The 20966-nt window shown below is 37.8% G+C and overlaps 1 protein-coding gene across 11 annotated transcripts in view; it reads left to right on the forward strand.

Moving 5' to 3' along the window:
- shank3a (SH3 and multiple ankyrin repeat domains 3a) overlaps positions 1 to 20966 on the forward strand; it is a 1684705-nt gene that overhangs the window by 1644477 nt on the left and 19262 nt on the right. For 7 of the 11 annotated variants that reach the window (XM_039761519.1, XM_039761518.1, XM_039761513.1 and 4 more), the window contains one exon: positions 2199 to 4596. In XM_039761519.1, coding sequence (XP_039617453.1) covers positions 2199 to 4596 — 2398 coding nt within the window. The other 4 variants (XR_005634694.1, XM_039761522.1, XM_039761523.1 and 1 more) reach the window with 3 other exon arrangements.

Here is a 20966-nt window from a genome sequence, read left to right on the forward strand (position 1 = left end):
TTGGGAGAGATATTTAATAATTTACCCTCTTAAAAATGCCTTCAGAGTTTCCCAGAGTATTCCTGGAGAGACCTCTGAGGATGTATTTGTCTGAAGAAAAAAAATCAATTTGCTTGGATATAAATTCTATGAAGTTTTCGTCAGCTAATAACTGGGGGTTAAGGTGCCAGCTTCAAGATAATTATGTTAATAATGATTTGAGCTCCGTGATCAGAGGGTTGTGGTCGGAGCTAACAATAGCGTCATACTTGTAAAATTTGATTGTGGGCAGAAAATTGTTATCTATAAATAATCAGTTCTTTAGTAACAATGATGTACTGGTGAGAAGAACGAATGTGCTCTTGAGTTTAGATTTAGAAATCTCCAAGGGTCTGATAAGTTATGATCAATTACAAACTGTATAATTCTTTTTGCAGTGTTAGATGTGATCACCATGTGGCTGAAGACCTATCCAGGTCTGAATTTAAAACACAGTTAAAGTCTCGGGCCATTATAATTTTATGGGTGTTAACATTAGGAATGGATACAAATACATTTTGGAGGAAGTCTCTATCATCCACGTTGGCTGTGTATATGTCTAAATAAATAAATTACCCATAATAACCACATATCACCCTTCAGAATCAGATACCATACTTGATACTACCAATGAAACTGTTCTCTGTTTTAAAATTTAGCCAGTGGAATATTCAGCCAGTCCAATCTCTTTGCAACCAAAACTGATCCTTGCTTTATAAGTGGGTCTCCTGTAAAAACATTCTCTTGGTGTTTAGACGTGTTAGGTGAGAGCATGCTTTCTTTCTCTTTAATTTGTGATTGAGACCTTTGACATTCCAGCTCACAAAGTTCACTGTTTGGTCATAGAGACATTGCTTCTGAGCTTATGTTGACATTTCGTGGTCTTAAATTAGGATAGTACATTATTACATAAGATAGGTATCATCTTAATTTCTGATTTTGCCAGGTGTTATTGTTATGAAGCCTATTGTTGTGTTGGCACTTACAATTGTGGGGGTAAAAAGGATAGATTAGAAATAGCTTACTCTCTTTCTCTCCCTCCTCGCCTCCCCAGCCCCCCATTTTGCCTCCCGACATGAGGCTGAATCACACTTCACAAAGTCCCAGTCCTCTGGTATACCTAGAGACAGAGCACATCAAAAACAAAACAAGCCCCCCAGCAGTGGTGTAGATGGATTAAAGTTGAGATATCTATTGGCAATACAGTCCCAAATACTATAAACTTAGAATATAATCTTAAACAGCTCTGAAAAATTAAACCTAGGGAATGATGTTAAACAGTACCTATGGAGAAGCAGATACCGTATAATAATACTGTCCTAATACCAATAAACCAAGGATATGATGTTAAACAGTCTCCTTTGGGGAGGAAAAGAAAAAAAATAAAATGTGAAATAAATAAATACAAATGTAAAATTATAATTGTGATTAACACGTAAAATATTTTCAAATATAATCTCTTGTTTCAGTCTGAGAAGTGACATAAAATTTAATTTAGATTGTAATTTGTCAAAACGTACAATGAAGCTTCTAAGTTTTGATGCATTCGATCCACGTATGCCGTAAGCTGCTGATATCTCGGTGTCTGATTTGAAGTCCTAATTATTTTAGAGAATAGTTCAGCTATGAAATTCAATGGATTTGGACTTTCATGGTTTTCAGGGAGACTTTCAATTCTAATATTATTCTTTCTGTATCCATCTTCCAGTGCAGGTAGTCTGTCTCTGAGCACTTAGCATTCAGAATTTGCCGCTGTTGTTTTTCCATCATCGGTAGAAGCCAGTTGTTCAGCTATTTCAATAAAAGTCGTGAACGTTTGTTTAACGTAATTCAAACTGAACACCAAGTGCTCTAAATTTATTCTCAAACTTACTCACATTTTCCTGAATTTTTTCCTCCATTTTTTTCTAGCATGCCTTTAAAGATTGCCTCAGAGCAATTACTTAAATGTTTCTCCTTGAGGCCTGTTTAGACTTAGATAAAGCTTTAGCTGTCTTTTCCATTTCTTTCTGAGCCATTTTTTTGGTACTCATGCCTGTATATACTTACATAAGGCATTTTACTGTAAAATAAAAAAATAAACCTACACGTTGGTATGTTTTGAAGTGCATAGTTATGTTTTATTATATATTATAAATGGAGTTACCACTGTTATCTGTTTTTTTTTGTCTCACAAATAGGAGCATCAGAGGATGACATGCTGTCAGCTTCAGCGGGAGAGCCACGATTTCCACGGAGTTCATCAATGATTGACAGCCTAAAGGAAAGCCATGGAATCCCTCCCCCTCCCCAAACAGCTCCACCTCCACCACCTTCCCAGTATTATTTGGACACAGGTCCACCTCCAGCCTTTTGCCCCCCTCCTCCTCCTGGACGGGGCCATGAACAAACCCGTTCCAGTTTTAAACCAGGTTCAGAAGCTAAGATCCATGGCCTCCCACAAGTTGTCACCACAGCTGAAATTTACGAGCCACCGCGACCCTCCATCTCACATATTGAAAGACAAAAGAAAGCACGTTCTATGATTATCTTACAAGACTCTTCACATATACCTGTTGAACCTACAGATATTCCTCGTCCCACTACGTCTTCTACCCCTCCAGAGAAGATCAAAAGAAAAGGAAGAGTGATTGATAATCCCTATGCTAACGTTGGTCAGTTTAATGTAGGTTTGTATGCTCCTACTAAGCCTCAGCGCAAAAAGAGCCCTCTGGTGAAACAACTTCAAGTAGAGGATGCACAAGAGAAAGCTTCCTTAGCACTTGCTTCAGCTCATTCCAGAGACCATTCACCAACAGGTAGGGTTTCACATATTAGTCGAGCAGAATATCAACAGCATCTATTGCAAGAAAAAGTGCGAGCTCAGGCAGAAGCCCAGTTAGTAAAAGGACCATTTTCTGCTGCCATAGCTGGAGCAGTGAAAGACCGGGAAAAACGTTTAGAAGAAAGGAGGAAATCCACAGTCTTCCTATCAGTGGGTGCAGTTGAGAGCAGTTCTCAAAGCCCAGAGCCACCCTCCTTAATGCAATCAAGATCTATTGATGAGCGATTGCTGGGCAGCAGGGAACATTTAGGTCAACTGTCTCCATCATCCTCTGCTCTTAGACCTTTACCAGGTAGCACTACCTTTATCCACCCTCTTACTGGGAAGCCATTGGATCCAAACTCACCACTAGCACTTGCGCTGGCCGCAAGGGAGAGAGCACTCACTTCCCAGATCCAACCATCACTGACAGGTAGTCCAGAACCTAGGACTAAAACTGAAAAAGCAGGGCCATTGTATGTGGAAACTCAGACCAAAGAGGCAGAAGAAATAGACATAAAAGATAGGAGGTTAGCATCACCTACAATCTCACCAGGATCAAAAACCAGTTATGATCCTACTCCAGATTCTTCACTTTCCACCAGAAGTCAATGGGGTACCCCATCAACCCTTCGAAGAGAACTTGAAATTAGGACTGAAAAAACAGAAAAGGAGGACAGAAAGCCAGAAGATAAGAAAAGCATGATCATCAGCATTATGGACACATCCCAGCAGAAAACAGCTGGCCTGATCATGGTTCATGCCACTAGCAATGGACAAGAAGTGGGTATTGATGAGCCATCCATTACCCTGAAAGCAGCTCCAGCTGAGCCAAGCAAACTTGCGCCTACAGACACAAAGCCCACTAGCCCTGCTACCACAATCACTACCACTACTACCACAATTCAGCAGTCAACAAGTCCTTCCTCTGACAAAACTCTGGTACAAGGAAGCTCAGAGGAGGAGGTGGAGCCATTTACAGTTACTCTTCCCCCAGCATTATTGTCCTCTAGTGATGAGGAAACACGCGAGGAATTAGCAAAGATAGGGCTGGTTCCCCCACCAGATGAATTTGCCAATGGTGTCCTTGTCAAGGTTCCTGGCATGCCCATACCACAGCAGGCCAAGACTATTGCACCTTCCTCCTCAACCCAAGCAGCAGCAGCAGCACCACCACCACCTTCTACTGCTGGTGGAACACCCTCAGGGAAGCCCTCAGACACCCCCTTGGTGCCTGAGTCTGCAGCCGACTCAGGTGTGGAAGAGATAGACACCCGGAGTTCTAGTGATCATCACCTGGAGACCACCAGTACCATCTCCACCGTTTCAAGCATGTCAACACTTTCATCAGAGAGTGGTGAGCCCACTGATACCTACACCTCCTTCGCCGATGGGCAGACTTTTATACTCGAGAAGCCGCCAGTGCCTCCAAAGCCAAAACTCAAGTCCCAGCTCAGCAAGGGGCCAGTTACCTTCAGGGACCCTTTATTGAAGCAGTCTTCGGATAGCGAGCTCCTCTCTCAGCAACATGCGGCCGCGCTGGCTGCAGCCGCCGGCACCGGCCGACCCCGCTACCTCTTCCAGAGAAGGTCCAAGCTATGGGGGGATCCTGTGGAAATGCGGCCAATACCTGGGGCAGAGGATGGCAAGCCCACTGTGATCAGTGAAATAAGCTCCAGGCTGCAGCAGCTAAATAAGGACACACGCTCACTTGGAGAAGAACCGGCTGGATCCATGTTAGATCCTGGAAAGAAATCTCCTGTTGTTGCTGCAAGGTAAGAAAGAGAAACAACAATGTTAAATTCACCACTGACTTAGGTCTATTACTTTGACATGTATTGCTGATTTGATGCATGCAAGCCATTTATTATGGATCCTCTGTCATTTTGATATTCAAAGAACTGGACAGTAACTCCAACAGTTATGCATAGCAGCTCAAATGTCGAGAGGTGAGCATTTTTACCAGCATAAAGTTTTTTTAAATTGCTGGATTTCATTTTTGTAAGTTTTTTTTTTTTTTTAATTAACACACCTTATCTTGTATAGTACAGGCTTCCTACTTCAGGTAACTTGATAGCTGCTTTTATTGATTTTTTTAGAGATGTAAATAAATATAAAATGTTAAAAAAAAAACTTGTCAAAAAAGTTGTTTTTATATTACAGGTTATTTTAATTATACTTGGCACAGTGATTTTTGAGACAGCCAGATATAAAGGGCTCATGGCATTTGTAATATAGAGGCAGTATCTTTATTGATTTAGCAGTGTCCATGTTTTGTTAAGATAGGTTTCGTTGGCATTTTGTGCCAAAATTCTGCCAACATACAGAATGGAATCATAGTTAAATATCAAATTGGGCACATACATGCACAAGTATGTGGTATTAAATGTGTAATGTTTTATACTTTAAATCATTTTTATGCATTTTTTTAACTCTGCAGTAATTGCCCCTTGTAGCAGTTCTTTTAGGTAGAGCCTCGGAGCCTCTTTATCTCAGATAGCAATTGACCTTATTAAAAAATACGTTATCGGGTAGTTCAAACCCACCACATACTGAGCTGATGAGAAATGAATGCCCTTTGCAGTCTATGATGGAACCCCCTAATCGTATACTGCAAGAGTGCTACATCCTCTCAATGCAGTCGCTCTTAGGGCATGATATAGACACAGGAGACTCATTGACATTGATAATGTGTAGTAAATGTTAATCGAATATTATAAAGTGAACATTTTTAACAAATATTTACTGTTCTAAAGACAATAGACATGATTTGAGAAACTAAACAGAGGTGGCATTAGGCTACTGGAGAAGATAAAGTGTGTCTTTTCTGTAGCATAAAAAATAACGCATCATTTTCATGTACTCCTGTAGTTATCAGAGGGACATTCTGCTCACACAGATGTGCTTGGTAAACAAACCATACAATTATTGAGAATGTAGTAGTGTACAAGCTCACCTCTTGTCAAACCTTCATGAAATGTTTTTTTCTTTCCAATAACATAAGTCCACAACATGCCCATGAAGCATTTATTACTTTTGGTTCAAATGCGCAGTCTGCAAATAAACTTCACACCAGTATCATGCAGATATATGACATGATCACACTTAAATTCAGTCTGTCAAACACTAGTGTAGCTTTTCTTTGACCAATCGCTTCCTGCTGAAAGTCAGTACAGTTTTTTTTAAGTCAAAGTTGTTTCTTCACAATCATAGCAGACATTAATTTGTCACATGAATTTGCATTCTAAATTGAAGCTTATTTTATACATTTTTAACAATAACTAGCCCATTCTTGCATTTCATAATGGGGCATCTGGGTACCTGAGTCCCATTGCTAAATAATGTCTTAAAACCTACCCAATACGTCCACTTTAAAGTAGTAAAAGGTTTCAACTTATGAGCCAATTTGTCAAGCTCTCTTCAGCATACAATTGTGCATTCTGCACTTATATTTCTTCACTTGTTATTTTTTTATTTTTTTTCTATGGCTTGTAATAACAGATGCATGCTCATATGATTATTTCTTCCTAAACTGTGCCTACATTCTGTGTTGTTGTTTTCCCTATGAAGGGACCACTATACTGTCTGGCAGCATCATGGTGACAGAGCACATAAGTGTTTCATTGTTCTTTATACACATAATAATTAATCTGAATTGAATTAATTATAGTGCATTGTATTGTTCATAAAAGCCTGAGATTTTGGAAAGAATGAAGCCACCTGCACATCACACTTTCTGTGGTGTGTTATGGGCACACACAATAAAAAAGGCAGATTGCAATAGAGCAGACTAAAGCACCACAAACCAGTTACCGTAGATCCCGGAATATAAGCCGACTCGGTATATTAGCCGATCCCCTTCTCTAACTACTAAATTACATGTATTTGCCGATCACCGGTATTTAAGCCGACCCCTTTCTCCAAGCAAAATTTTCTAAATTTCCTTAAAAGTGTCTCTTCAGGTATATTTATCATGTTTAAAATTTTTATTTTAAACTACCCAATAACTTTTTATAAATTTTATTAATAAAATCAACAACTAAAACACTTTTTTGAATAAATTCTTTATTTAATTTAAAGTACCGGCATGCAAAGTTACTTCTTCTTCTGAAAGATGGCTCTGTGGTTTCGTCATTATTTACTTCCGTATTCATCGGCAAAACCGGCATTGCGCTGGAAATCTTGAATCTGAAACGATACTCATTGTATAAACCGACCCCCAAACTCCAAGCCAAAAATCTAGGACGAAATTCTCGGCTTATATAACTGGATCTACGGTATTCATATTTTTAATGCATAGTGAGTTGCTGTTGCTGAGGATATGGTTATTAAAGAACTAAGGACAGTGTTTTTAAGTGATTAAACTCACTGACATTCACCAACCTGTAAATATACAGGGAGAACATGCAAACTCCATGCGGACCCTAGCTCTATGAGGCCGGGATAATAGCTCTGCTCTACCACTCTGACTATGTTAAAATATCTGTAATAATCTTACTAGACTTCAACTTGATTAAATTTAGGTGAACTGGAGTTGCTAAATTGGCCCTTTTGTGTGTAGGTATGTGTATGTGTTTGCCCTGCAAGGGACTAGTGCCTTGTCTAGGGATTGTTCCCATATTGTACCCGATGCTTGCTGGATAGGCTCCAGCAGCCCTCTGACCCTGCCCTGCATAAGCAGATTAGGATGGATAAATGTTTGCCTATAACATCTGTTCAGGTCTTGTCACTTTGCATGCTACACATGTGCTCAATATTATCTCTCACTGAAGCACATTATCAATCTAGGGCTTTGGGCAGTATATTTGGGAAATAACAAATTAAGCTTCCATATAGAGAAAGAATGTAAGTGATCATTACTGTGACTTTTCAGTTATTCTTGTCTAATTGTCTGCAAAACAAAGACAGCATGTCACATCTGGGCTTCAACGTTAGAACAGTAAGATGTTAAGGACTTGATGTTTTCTTGGAGGAAATAAGTGGATAGGACTGGCGAGCTTTGTTGGGCTGAATGGCCTGTTCTCGTCTAGAGTGTTCTAATGTCCTAACATTCAATGTCAATGAAAGCACTTGGTGAAGAAATTCTAAGGTGCATTCACACCTCTGGCCCTGAAAGGTGCCTCAGAGGAAGACAAGCAGTGAAGTAAAGTGCACAGATGGTCTACTTTTAAAATGGTTGAATCTCCCAACAATGTTTAGCTTTTTGTTTTTTGTCCTTCTTAAAACAATATGGATAACCCTATCTAGCAACAATATGTGTGTAATCTCAACACGTGGATCAATACTTGATAACATTTGTGTTTTGAAAAATTGATATATTCTGAAATTAAGACTTTTTTCCCACAATGGGACCCTGGTACTCATAAGCTGCATTATAAAACTATAGTGGGCTTAATATTTTTTAAAATGTATAAAATATACTTCATTTTAGAACATAATTTAATGTGGTAAATTAATATTTATCATGACTGTAAAGAGTAACTTCAACTTGAAAAAGTACTAAACTTATCTGAATGAAACCTGTTTTAAATCATGTACTGATCTCCCATCAGGCCATGTTTGCTGCTGCTGACAGATGGGAATTGAAGTCCTCCCAGTTGCATTGCCACAGTATCACTTTCCCTGTTTTACTACTGACAAGCAAAGCCTCCAAACTGATATAAACAAGACATGGATATCTTACACTTCTTAGTTTCTTTTTATCAGTAATCACCATTATACTTTTCATGATCACTGAGACAGTGCCAAATACAGTCAAGCACTGGCATCTGCCTGGAGGTCCTGTTTAATCTCACTCTGCCTATTCTGTGAAGTGCTCACAGACTGTTGTCTTTAGATCCTACCTGTAAAGAGCTTTCTGTGCTGTTAAAATATTTTCTTTCAAACTCAGTAACCAGCACTGACCAATGCATAACCTAACATGTTGTGGCACACCAGTTTTTCACTGTTGTGTTAGCTTAAAAAAGGATGTTTTAAAACATTAAACATATATATTTTGTAACTGGATTTATGGACATCTGTTGAAGAGGCCCTTGGGGGCTTCCATTATGCCAGGATGCACAGTCAGTGTAACTGTATCTGCTTGGGGATTCGAAAACAACGACAAACTCCACTTGTCTACTCTGCTGCCCTCTCCTCAGTTAGATACTAGTGAATTGATTTCTTTTTTTGTAAACGTGAATCAAAGCATTGTTGAATTTTTCTGTCTTTGCAACCCTTTTAAGATCTTTATTTGCTAATTGAATAAGTACAGAATTAGGGGCGGCACAGTGGGTAGCGCTGCTGCCTCGCACTTAGGAGACCTGGGTTTGCATGTTCTCCCTGTGTCTGCGTGGGTTTCCTCCGGGTACTCCAGTTTCCTCCCACAGTCCAAAGACATGCAGGTTAGGTGCATTGCCGATTCTAAATTATCTTGTGTGTGTGTGTGTGTGTGTGTGTGCGTGTGTGCGCCCTGCGGTGGGCTGGTGCCCTGCCCGGGGCTTGTTTCCTACCTTGCGCCCTATGTTGGCTGGGATTGGCTCCAGCAGACCCCCATGACCCTGTAGTTGGGATGTAGCAGGTTGGATAATGGATGGATGGATAAATATAGAATTAACAATTTCTGGTTGTTAACATTTTTATGACTCGTTAAGTCACATCCAAACTGTTAAAAAAAAGCACAAAGCAGAGCACAAGATACTCAAATGTAATAAACTCTGTACCAGAAAATTCCCCCTTTATGCTTTTTATCCACTGCCTACCAAAAGTTCTCTCTTCATCATTGCATGTCTGCTACTATGGGAGGCATGACAGACTGAGTAAAATTGTACACAATTTGCATTTACAGTGCACATTACACATTTGCATTCAGGTTTCTTAACATGACATAATTTTTCTTAAGCGTGTTCAGGTTATTGGGGTACTGAGGTGCCATCTGATGAAAGTGCTGCAAGTACACTAAAACAATAAGCTATCAAGTAACCAAAATTGTAAATAATGTTTTGTAGTATTTGTTGTGTATTTTTGTACTAAGTTAGAAAATTAAAGAACTGCTATCAAAAGCCGGTTTGGACATCTACTTGTTTTTTGTATGCTGGATTATTCAGTAAAGTACCATGCCTATTGATTTATGAACATAAGTTGCTAAGAAGTATTTTTAGACAATAGGGTACCTCAAGAACAAATCAGGCATGACTGGAAAAATTGCAAGGCACGGACTTCAACCGCATATACACTACAAATCTACACAACAAATAAGCACTGTATATAAAAAGTGTGTATTAGCAAAAGTTAAGATGTAGATGGAAGTTATTGGTTAAAGTACAAAGATGCCTTGCTCAGTTGTTCTAAATTGTTTGTTTGTTTTTTAGAAAATATTTTTGAGGATAAGGAACTAAGCTCTCCTACTTCAAGGTATATTTAAAAGTAGCCACTATATTTAAAATTGCATGCAAATCATTTGCAGTGATCTTTTCCTGTTTTCTTACCTGGTTTGTCTGTAGCAGCATGGTGGTGCAGTTGGTAGCACTGCTGCCTCGCAGTAAGGAGACCTGGGTTCACTTCCCGGGTCATCCCTGCGTGGAGTTTGCATGTTCTCCCCGTGTCTGCGTGGGTTTCCTCCCACAGTCCAAAGACATGCAGGTTAGGTGCATTGGCGATCCTAAATTGTCCCTTGGTGTGTGCTTGGTGTGTGTGTGCGCGCACCTTGTGGTGGGCTGGCGCCCTGCCCGGGGTTTGTTTTCTGCCTTGTGCCCTGTGTTGGCTGGGATTGGCTTCGGCAGACCCCCTGAACCCTGTAGTTTGGATATAGCAGGTTGGATAATGGATGCATGAATGGTTTGTCTGTATATCAATGCATAAATATAGTCATTTTAAGTTTGGGAATTTAAGATTAGCAAGTCCCTGGAAAAGTGAGAAATAACAAATCCAACACTCTGACTTGTTGGACATCACTACCAGTAACATATACCTGTTTGGGTGGGAAAAGAAGAATTTTTTACATTATTTTCAGTATTTGGATCCACTTATTAGTGTAAAAAGATATTTATTGGCACAAAATCTATCCTCCACCCACCTTTGATATTCTGTAAATACATATTAGGGATCATCAAAAATAAGGGCCAAGATCACAATAAAGCAATAAAGAAAAGCATCCTATCTCTAAAATTATGTTATTTAGTTTATCATTTGTATATAAAAATTTCTGTTACATTTCTCGTTTATTGAGCTACTTGCCTTTCTCACTCATACATATTGTTAATTCCCTGGAAAATATACACTCAACAGCCACTTTATCAGGTACACCTGTTCAACTGTTTAACACAAGTATCAGCCAATTACATGGCACCAACTCAATACATTTAGGCACGTAGACCTTGTCAAGACACCCTGCTGAAGTTCAAACCAAGCATCAGAGAGGCAAAAAAGGTGATTTAAGTGACTTTGAATGTGGCATAGTTGTTGGTGCCTGGTCTGAATATTTCAGAGACCGCTGGGATTTTCAATCACACCCATTTCTAGGTTTTACAGAGAATGATCCAAAAAAGGGAAAATATCCAGTGAGCAGTAGTTCTCTGACGAAAATGCCGTGTTGATGCTAGAGGTCAAAGGAGAATGCCAGACTGGTTTGAGCTAAAAGAAAGGCAACAGTAACTCAAATAATCACTAATTACAACTGAGGTATACAGAAGAACATCTCTGAATGCACAATATGTTGAACGTAAAAGCAGATGGGCTACAGCAAAAGGAAACCACATCGGGTGCCACTTCTGTCAGCTAAGAATGGGCAACTGAGGTACAATTCACACAGGCTCACCAAAATTGGAAAATAGAAGAATGTCAATTTCTGCTGTGACATTCAGATGGTCAGGTCAGAATTTGACGTGAAAGCATGAATCCATCCTTCCTTGTATCAACGGTTCAGGCTGCTGGTGGTGGTGTAAGCATAATGATTTGAGGGATATTTTCTTGGCACACTTTGAGCCCCTTAGTGCCAGATTGAGCATCACTTAAATGCCATAGCCTACCTGATTGTTGTTGCTGACTATGTCAATCCCTTTATGACTGAAATGTACCCATCTTCTGATGGCTACTTCCAGGATAATGCACCATGTCACAAAGCTCAAATCATCCCACGTTGTTTTTTTAGACATGGCAATGAGTTCACTGTACTCAAATGGCCTCCACAGTCACCAGATCTCAATCCCATAGAGCACCTTCGGGATGTGGTGAATAGGAGATTCACATCATGGATGTGCAGCCGACAAATCTGCAGCAACTACGTGATGCTGTCATATCAGTATGGACCAAAATCCCTGACAAATGTTTCCAGCACCTTGTTGAATCCATACCACGAAGAATTACAGCAGTTCTGAAGGCAATGGGGTGTCCAACCCGGTACTAGTAAGGTGTACCTAATAAAGTGGCCGGTGAGTGTATAATAATACATTATTCCTGATAACATGTAAAATATGTTTGTGACATGAAGTGATGATCAAGTGCAGACGGGTGTAGCATTTTCATACATAACAATAACTTTTCATGAGCATGATGAGTGCCTGATCATCTTCATTTGTATAGGTTTCTGCTTATCTTATGAAGGTTATTTTGTCTGAGATTATCATCTACTGTAGATGTGGAGCAAAAATGATTTCCACCATATCACCACATTTCATTATCTTTCAAATACTGTAGGACAAAATAATGTGAAACTTAGTGTTCGTACTCTGTCATTTGTGCCTTACAGTGGATAATGTGCTATGTATTCTATTATGATATGTTTAACCTCAGCTTAATTATGTGCTCTATCAAACTGCCTTAGTTTAACCTATCTTGTGTCTATTAGTTTTGCTCATTTCTTTCTGTCTTCTTATTAGGTGCAACTGAGAAGGCAAATGTCATGTTTTCTTGTGTAAACAAGACTAAATAAAGCAACCTTGAACCTTGATCATTGTCATTATGAATAGAAAAAGATGTCCCAACCTGAGTCAGTTTTAACTCTCATTTTATTGGTGCTGGACATACATTTTTATTAATTAAAAGAATTTAGTTTTTGTTTAAGATTCAAGAGGAACGGGTTAAGGCACAGCCTGCAAAGACTTACTGCTGCTCAGTTCACCGGTACTACAGGATGTGAATGCTCAGCGTCAACATACAGTTTCTTCAATATGGAAAGTCAGGCATATTTCTTCTGTTATATGATTGCACAGGGCCTCCAATGTCATTTGGATAAGTTGACCTGAATCAAAAGTTATACTAGTTCATACCTAAACAAATAACCCATGTATAGAAGCCTGATAAGAGAAATAATTTAGCAAATTTAGGTTCGTCCAGGAATAAGTGCTTATCTTAGAATGCAATACTTAAATTACCTAGGTTATTTTGCCCTTTGGCAGCACTGTGCAAAGCCATACAAAAGATATATTTTCAAACTTTAAATGACTTAGATTTCATTGTATTGTTCCTTTCTGTCTGCTGTCCAATAAGGGCTTCTTATTGATTTATGATGTAAGTTAATCAATATAACTTAGGCCTGTTTTTTTCGGGGGCAGCAAGTATTTTGTTATCACTCAGTATTTATTGGATGAAATGTTTAAAAAGACTGACAGTGTATGCAGTTGTTGGCATGGTAACTCAGAAATCTCTAAGAATTGTTTTTGCTTCTGGTTGTGAACCCATTGGATGAAGTAGTGAATAGGTGGAAACATTCATTAATGGGTGATCGCCTGCTGCCTTTTTGTCCTAGTAATAGATCATACTCGATCATGGTACTTGTTCTTTGGATTTTCTTGTTTGGTTTAAAAAAATATTGCATTTTAAGGCATGTCTTGATGCAAGTACTTTCTCCAAGGTTTAATTTCATATCTGTTTTTTTGCTTCCATTAAATGTGGTTTAACGCTATAACTGCAAATGACCTTACTCTCTTACTATTTTCAAAGTCATGATCTAAGAGATGATTTTAGCTGTTTTCCATTTGACTCCCAGACAAAGTTAATAAGTAATCTTGATCCTTTTATACTTTAGAAGTGAAATTACTTTCATCTAATGGAGATCTAACAACATGGTTTGCTCAATGTTAAAGGCATATTGGTTGTCTGCAGAAATAATAATAATTCTTTATATTTATATTTTCATATTATATTTTCTCACTACTCAAAGCACTACAAATCTTTAATGGATGAGTGGTGTGCTTTCTTGTGTAAAATAAACTATCTTATCAAACATACAAACTGTGTACATAGATTGTGAGGAAAATGTTCAGTGCCAGAATGAAATCTTTTCTTCTTATTTGAGAAATGCCTAGATGATTTTTTTCAACATAGGCTTATGGATTTCTATACATGTACAGAATACAGTGAAATTCTTTGTTGCATGTACCAATTAACATGGACACTTTGCCACTGTGATTAGTGAGTAAAGCTACCTTACCATGAATCTTCTGTCTTCCTTTCCTGAAGAATCACTGAATGTGTTTGTCATAGCAATATATATTTAGGGCTGACAAGCTTCTTAAGGTAAGGCACAAAGTGGTGCCAGACTGAGTCAATTAAGTACGTAAGTCTTTTGCAAAGGGGCCTAGATATTTCTGTGTTCCATGTTGCCATCATGACTAAAAAACAAGAAAAGTAGTAGCTGTAAACAGAATGGCTGCTCACTTTAGTATGGACCATTGCAATATGTTAATATAGCTAGGATTCCATGCAAAAGATTTTATGTTAAAAATGTTTTAACAATTTAAAATGTTTGTACAGGTAGGTGATGAAAATGATAATTGTTAATAAAACTTTTTTTCTGTTCTGTTTTACCAGATACTTGAAATGTTGCGAACACCTGAAGTGGAAATATTTTTAACAGGAAAAATAATACATTTTCCTACATTTTTCATCATATGTATAAATAATTCATATATTCAGAAACTGTGAAATTCCATATTTCTGATGTGATACAAATGAAATGCCTTTTAATTCTGGTGTGCAAACATCTCTTTTTAAGGAGTGGAATGTTTTTGTTTCTACAGAGTGATTAAACATTTTGGCGTAGTTTTTATTTTCTCTTTTAAACTTTGTTTTTTTTATAAAACAGGTCCTCAAACATCACCACTGCAGCTAACACACACAGAATAGCCCACACTTCTATATGTAGTTCAAGACCAGTGGAGTTACCCAGGGGAAAAAAAAAACATGTGGCACTTTTTTAACTAATATATTCATTTGTTAAAAGATATTAAAAATCAAGTATGAAATATCCATTAAATATTCAATTAAACAATGTCTGCATGCAAATGGGAAATTAAAAGGTAAAAGATTTCCAACATACAATGTATGACCTGCTGCCCGGGGTGTCCATCTTGGACACAGTTAAAGGAAAGATGTCCATTAGCTAAGAGAACACACTTAACCCCCGTTTATCTGACACTGAAGGTTAGGTGTTTTGATGCAATAATAAGAGTAATAAAAAGCAAATACTGTAGTGTTATTTGAATGGCTGCAGAAACCCCACCCCCTGGAAGTGTCTGCAGTGTGGACACCTCTTAATTCCTAACCCTTATAACCATTAATAAAACTAAAATCCTCTAGTGGAATGGTTGAAAAAACACACAGCACATTTTGTGTGGTGTATTCACATATTTTCCATTGATACATACAAAGTAATAAGGATAAATTTGTTTGATCTGTTCACATCCTAAGGTGCTCACTAAGCAGTGAACCACATGATCTTTTAAAATCTGAAGCTATCAGTGCCATTCTTTTCTTATTCTTCCCACCACTCCCTCAAATGCTGACCTAAAAATTAAATGCAGATGCTAGCCAATTTAATCCCTATTGCCTCACACTGCAGAATGAGGTCAGACTTTAGCCTGGTAGCACTAGTGGCACCAATAGACATATTCTGTTCTTACCTAAATTGTGTACATGTCAGCGGTCACATTAAATGATTAGTCTTCTTTTCGAATTTCTACTTTCTAGTAGAGGGGAACAAAATCTTTCCCCTATAATCTACCCCAGATCTACAATGTAAATGTACATTGAAATGAAGGATCATGTTCGTTGACTGTAATGTAGTATTAGAATTTTGTCAACTTTAGCATTTTGCCTTTAAGTCAGATGCTATATATGAAGCCTTCATTCCTTGGTTTGTGTCAGGAAAGTCTTTGTTCATTTTATTCCCTGTTGTCAAATTGTTATAACTCAGGATCTTTATCATTTTTTTCAGAGTTTATTCTGCATGTTTTTGGCCTCTTTTATTTTAATATTATAATTTGGAAACAAGTAGAGTTCATATCTGCACTTCAAATATTATTTGGATATGTTTTTTTAAAATGTCAACCTCATATCTTTCTTGAATCTGGTTTGCTGTCATTATGGGTACTGACATCTAGTAGGAATGTTGCCGTGGTGATTCACTCAGGAAGTGATGCCACAGACATAACTGCATAATGGTCAGTTCCAAGGATTGCTGGGTTATCTGAGATTGGATTTAAATAAGAAACATTTGTTTGGTGCATTCTTCGTACAAAATTCGTACATAATTTTGCATTAGTTTTTTGATTATTATTATTATGGGGTTAATGAAAGTTAGGACAGGTTTTTGTTTTTTTGAATTAGGCTTGACTCTCAGTTAAATTTGACTTTCTAACTACCATTTCTCCTGCATAGGCAGAATACATATATTTACCCGAATTCAGCCTTCAAAAAATATACGCCCTCAACAATGCATGATGTTTAATGGTGTTGGTCAGCAAAATTTGCCAAAATGTCGTTCTCTTGAAATTTGCTGTGGTTGCAAGTGACCTTGTTCAATGAATATTTTCCTGAAAATTCACTGTGACCAGCTTAGAGGAACTTTTTTCTGCAGTGTAGCGTGATCCTTTGCGTTGCCAGTGTGACATCTCAGAGCTGTAGCAACTATGTGCAGAACTTTCACACTTGCGTACTGTAAGTGCACTCCACCTAACATTTCATGTTGCTACTCACGATCTGCTTTACCCATGCTTGATGTCACTGTCCTATTGATATTCCAGCCAGATTTACACCCCGCATGTGCTTAAAAAAAAAAAAAAGAAAAGAAAAGCTCAGAGTAGTTTGTTTGAGGGGTGCATTTGTTGACCATAATAAGAATATTATGCAAATACTTAGTTGTTCTGCATATTTTCATTATACAATGTAGCTCTAAGAATGCTGTGTTTCTCACTTTGCAGAGCACAGCAGGAAGTGACAGAAACAGCCCCCCAACGATATAATGCTGATCCCTTGCATCACAGACTCTGCTGACACTTAAAAGTTCAAGCAGAGATGTGCTGATACGGAGTATTGCAGTAGCGCTTCAGGTCCATATAAGGGATACAGGCGTGGGCTGAATGCATATACAATTAACCACGTGCTGTGGCAGCAGTCAAATCAAATCTTAAAGAGCCCGTTTACTCCTCCCAGAGTCACACAGCACACAAAACACTATGAAATAATAGTAATAACGAAGGCTTGTATTTTGGAATAAATCTATTTCAATCGTTTTGGTAAAAGAAAAAAGTGCTAAACACCTGCACAAAGAGAGCAGAAACAAAGAAGATGTTCCAGCTACATGGACTCTAGATTTCAAACAATGGTACAAGCAAGTCCCTCGTCATCACTTCATGGCATGCACAGTGAATGCACCCTCATGTTACATTTTTCTCCACAACATTTGGTCCAGAATAGTTGGCAGGTGCTTCCCTAGCCCTCAGGGGACACCTAAGCTTACCATTGTACTATTACAGTCTAATTAAAACTAATTCATTCAGTTCCTATTGCCCCACTGACTTCAATGTATTGCATTGAGTTCTGTGAAGTTCCCTAATAGTTCCCTGATTTTACAAAACACATGACAAAGTGAATTCCAAGGGTCTCATTATCCATACACCTACTGGTTATTTTGTTGTAATTATTTGCTAATATATTTTGGTAAACACTGCATAAGTCTTCCTTCAAACTAAGAGACAGAAAGTCCTTAGCATTGTCAGAGTTTTATTGAGGCAAGAACATAAGTCAAATCAGTTAGTTTGTTCCAAGTAAGTTCCAGTATCTCAGCCTGAAACGTTTAAATGGTGTCAGAAGTTTTGCTTCAGCTATGTAATTTAGTAGTTTGTTTCAGATTCCAACATACCTTTATGTGAAGAACGGCTCTCCTGATTCTGTCTTTTATTCTGCTGGTACCCTTAAATATGTGATTTGCCAGTTCAGAAGGATCAACTTTATAAATGTCGTTGAGTGTTTTGAAGATGTGGATTAAGTCCCACATATTCACATCTGATTAAGACTTTAAATGCGAAAATATATCATATGATTAGTGTATAAATTTATGTTCTTTTTGCATACAAACTTCAATGAAAAATATACTTGTAACACTGCAATAAACTGAAGTCATATTTCTAATTTTACTGTACAATTAAAGTTTTGTTAGTAATGATTTATTGTGTATTATTATCAAAATTGCTCTACTCTTGTTGTTTTTGTCCTTATCACGTACATTTAGCTTCCATTGGTGCTGCCAAGACTTTTAAATACTTTTGTTTTATTGGACATGGAGGTTAAGAGAGCACTATAAAATATATTTTCCTATAATGTTTTAAGATTCCCATCTGTTTTGTTTTTCATTATTTTTTTTATAATACTACCAGTTAATGAAACTATTTTGTACTGCTTACTTGCTTTCTCAAGTTTTCTTTTCAGCAATGAGTTAATATGTGAAATATCCAGCAGGGCTCAGTCTAAGTTTGACAAAAAAATTATACTGTTTAATTGTTTACTACTTGGGTTCAAACTTCTATATAATGACACCTGCAACATGCTCTAAATGGTCCAGACAGATCTCTTCATATTTAGATATTTCTATCAGAGTCGCAGGTTAAGTTTTGATCCTGATTTTTTCTTCGTAAATTGTGTGAAATTACACTAATGTGTTATGCATAGCTTTATTGAGATAACACTTATTTTTTAAAAGAAAATGTTTGTTGTTCTTCATCTCTGAAAATACATTTAAGCCCTTTGTATTCTTACAGATGTGAAACAGGAAATGAAGAAACTAAACCTTAATTTTTTTTAGCACCTAGGGTAAACATGAAAGTAATTTTATGTTATCAACTTATTGACTAATTCCTTCTTTTCTAAGTACTTAATCACTAAAAATCTTGAACAGTCACATGTTACCTTGTCTGCGCAGAAAAACCTGAACACAGATTGCAGTATTTTTAATATGTATTTGGGAAATTAACATGGGTACCAACAGGAATCTCAGCCAGTTTGCCACGTCATCACTTGGTTTCCTTTTACTTTTTAATCTTATATCCATCTAATTTTGAACCCACTTTATCAAGTTTTAATATCATAGGAAAAACTAGTGTTCTGTAGCACCATTGGGAGCAATAAAAAATGATAGTAATAATAATCATGATAACACATTTTATTAATATACAGGGGAAGCAACCCTTGATCAAGCAGTCATGCACACACTCACTGAGTTTCCAGTTAACCTAATATGTACTGTATGTCTTTAAAATGTTGGGAGAAGCACAGAGGATTTGGAGAAATAGCCATGCTGATACAGGGAATATACATGCCCCATGCAAATAGTAACCTTCTACCAAACAAAGTATAGTTTTTGTAAGTATTACTTTTTCATTAGTTAGCTGATTACATGTATGTACATATGTTCTTAGTACATATATTAGATATAACTGTACAGTATTTGTCCAGGGGAAAATTTGGCTTTTTACAGAAGCTCGATAGATAGTTATAGACACACACTTTACTCAGAACACATACCAGAATGACTAAAAAGGAAATAATTAATAAGAAAGATAAACGTCTGACATGGCCATCACAGTCACAGTGAGGCATTATGCAGGTGTATTGCTGTTGGTGTAAAGGAGCCCCAGTAGCGTTTCTTGACACACTTCTGCTAGATAATTCGTTCGCTGAAAGTGTTAGTGTGTCCGAGAGGGGTTGTGCAACATTGTTCATAATTTGCACTCAGTTTTGTCTTCATTCCCTCCTCCTCTGCTACCTCCTTGGGGTCCAGAATGTGTTCCATAAATAAGAATGTCTTTTTAGTTAGCTTGTTGGTTTGGTGGGTCTTTCTTCAAGTGGTGTTACCAGCCCTGCACACCACAGCATAGAAGATCGCACTGGCTATTGCAGAGCTTTAGAAAATGTGAAGGATGTGTGCTCTGCCCTTTCTTTTAGATAGATAGATACTTTATTAATCCCAAGGGGAAATTCACAAATTTTATAGTTCCTCTGCATCAGAAGACCAATCCAACCTGTCATTGATGTAGAATAAAATTACTTGATGATATATTTATAGTCTGAGGTGAACAGAGTGAGGAAAAAAGGAGACAGGACTGTTCCTTGTGGTGACCAAGTGTTGCTGACATCCAGATCAGAAACATAGTCTTTGAGTCTTACAAACTGCGGTCTACCTGACAGTCCATTAACCAAGATATCATAGGTTCTTCCACATGTATACCTCTGAGCTTACCCATTAACTGGGATGGCTGGATGGTATTGAAGGCACTGGAGAAATCAAAAAACATAAACCTCACGATTCTTTGGACTCTGTCCAGGCAAGAATAAGCCTTGCCTGCCTCCTCTAATTCAGTCTTTGTCTGATAGGCAAACTGCAGCAGGCCAAGGTCATCCACCACAAGAGGATTCATACAGTCCAAGACCAGCCTGTCAAAGGTCTTCATGATGTGAGATGTAAATGCCGCTGATCTGTAGTTAGGTGAGGAGGCAGGTGACAGAGGATACCACAAAGTTGGCCAGCATAGGCCTTAAGAAACTGAGGACTGACTCCACCTGGTCCTGTGGCTTTTCCTGTTTGGAGCCCCCTCAGTTGCCTCCTTACTTAGTCTTCAGTTATAGACAGCTCACAGTGATGGTCAGAAGTGGACTTGTCAATTAGCCATTCTAGCTGATATGGTAGGAGTTATTGATGTAGTAGGGGTGGTGTGGGGAGACTGGTCATTGGAAGAAGGTGCTAGTGGGAGGGAAAATCTGTTAAAAAATTAGTTCATGGTGTTAGACTGATATTCTATATTCTTTTTTTACTGTAGTAAATGTTATATAGTTTTATTAAATCAAGTCAATAATAAGAAAAGAAAGGATACTGGAAATATTACACTGAAAATAA

This window comes from Polypterus senegalus, chromosome 8 (assembly GCF_016835505.1).
Source record: "Polypterus senegalus isolate Bchr_013 chromosome 8, ASM1683550v1, whole genome shotgun sequence".
In the NCBI taxonomy this organism is placed as follows: Eukaryota; Metazoa; Chordata; class Cladistia; order Polypteriformes; family Polypteridae; genus Polypterus; species Polypterus senegalus.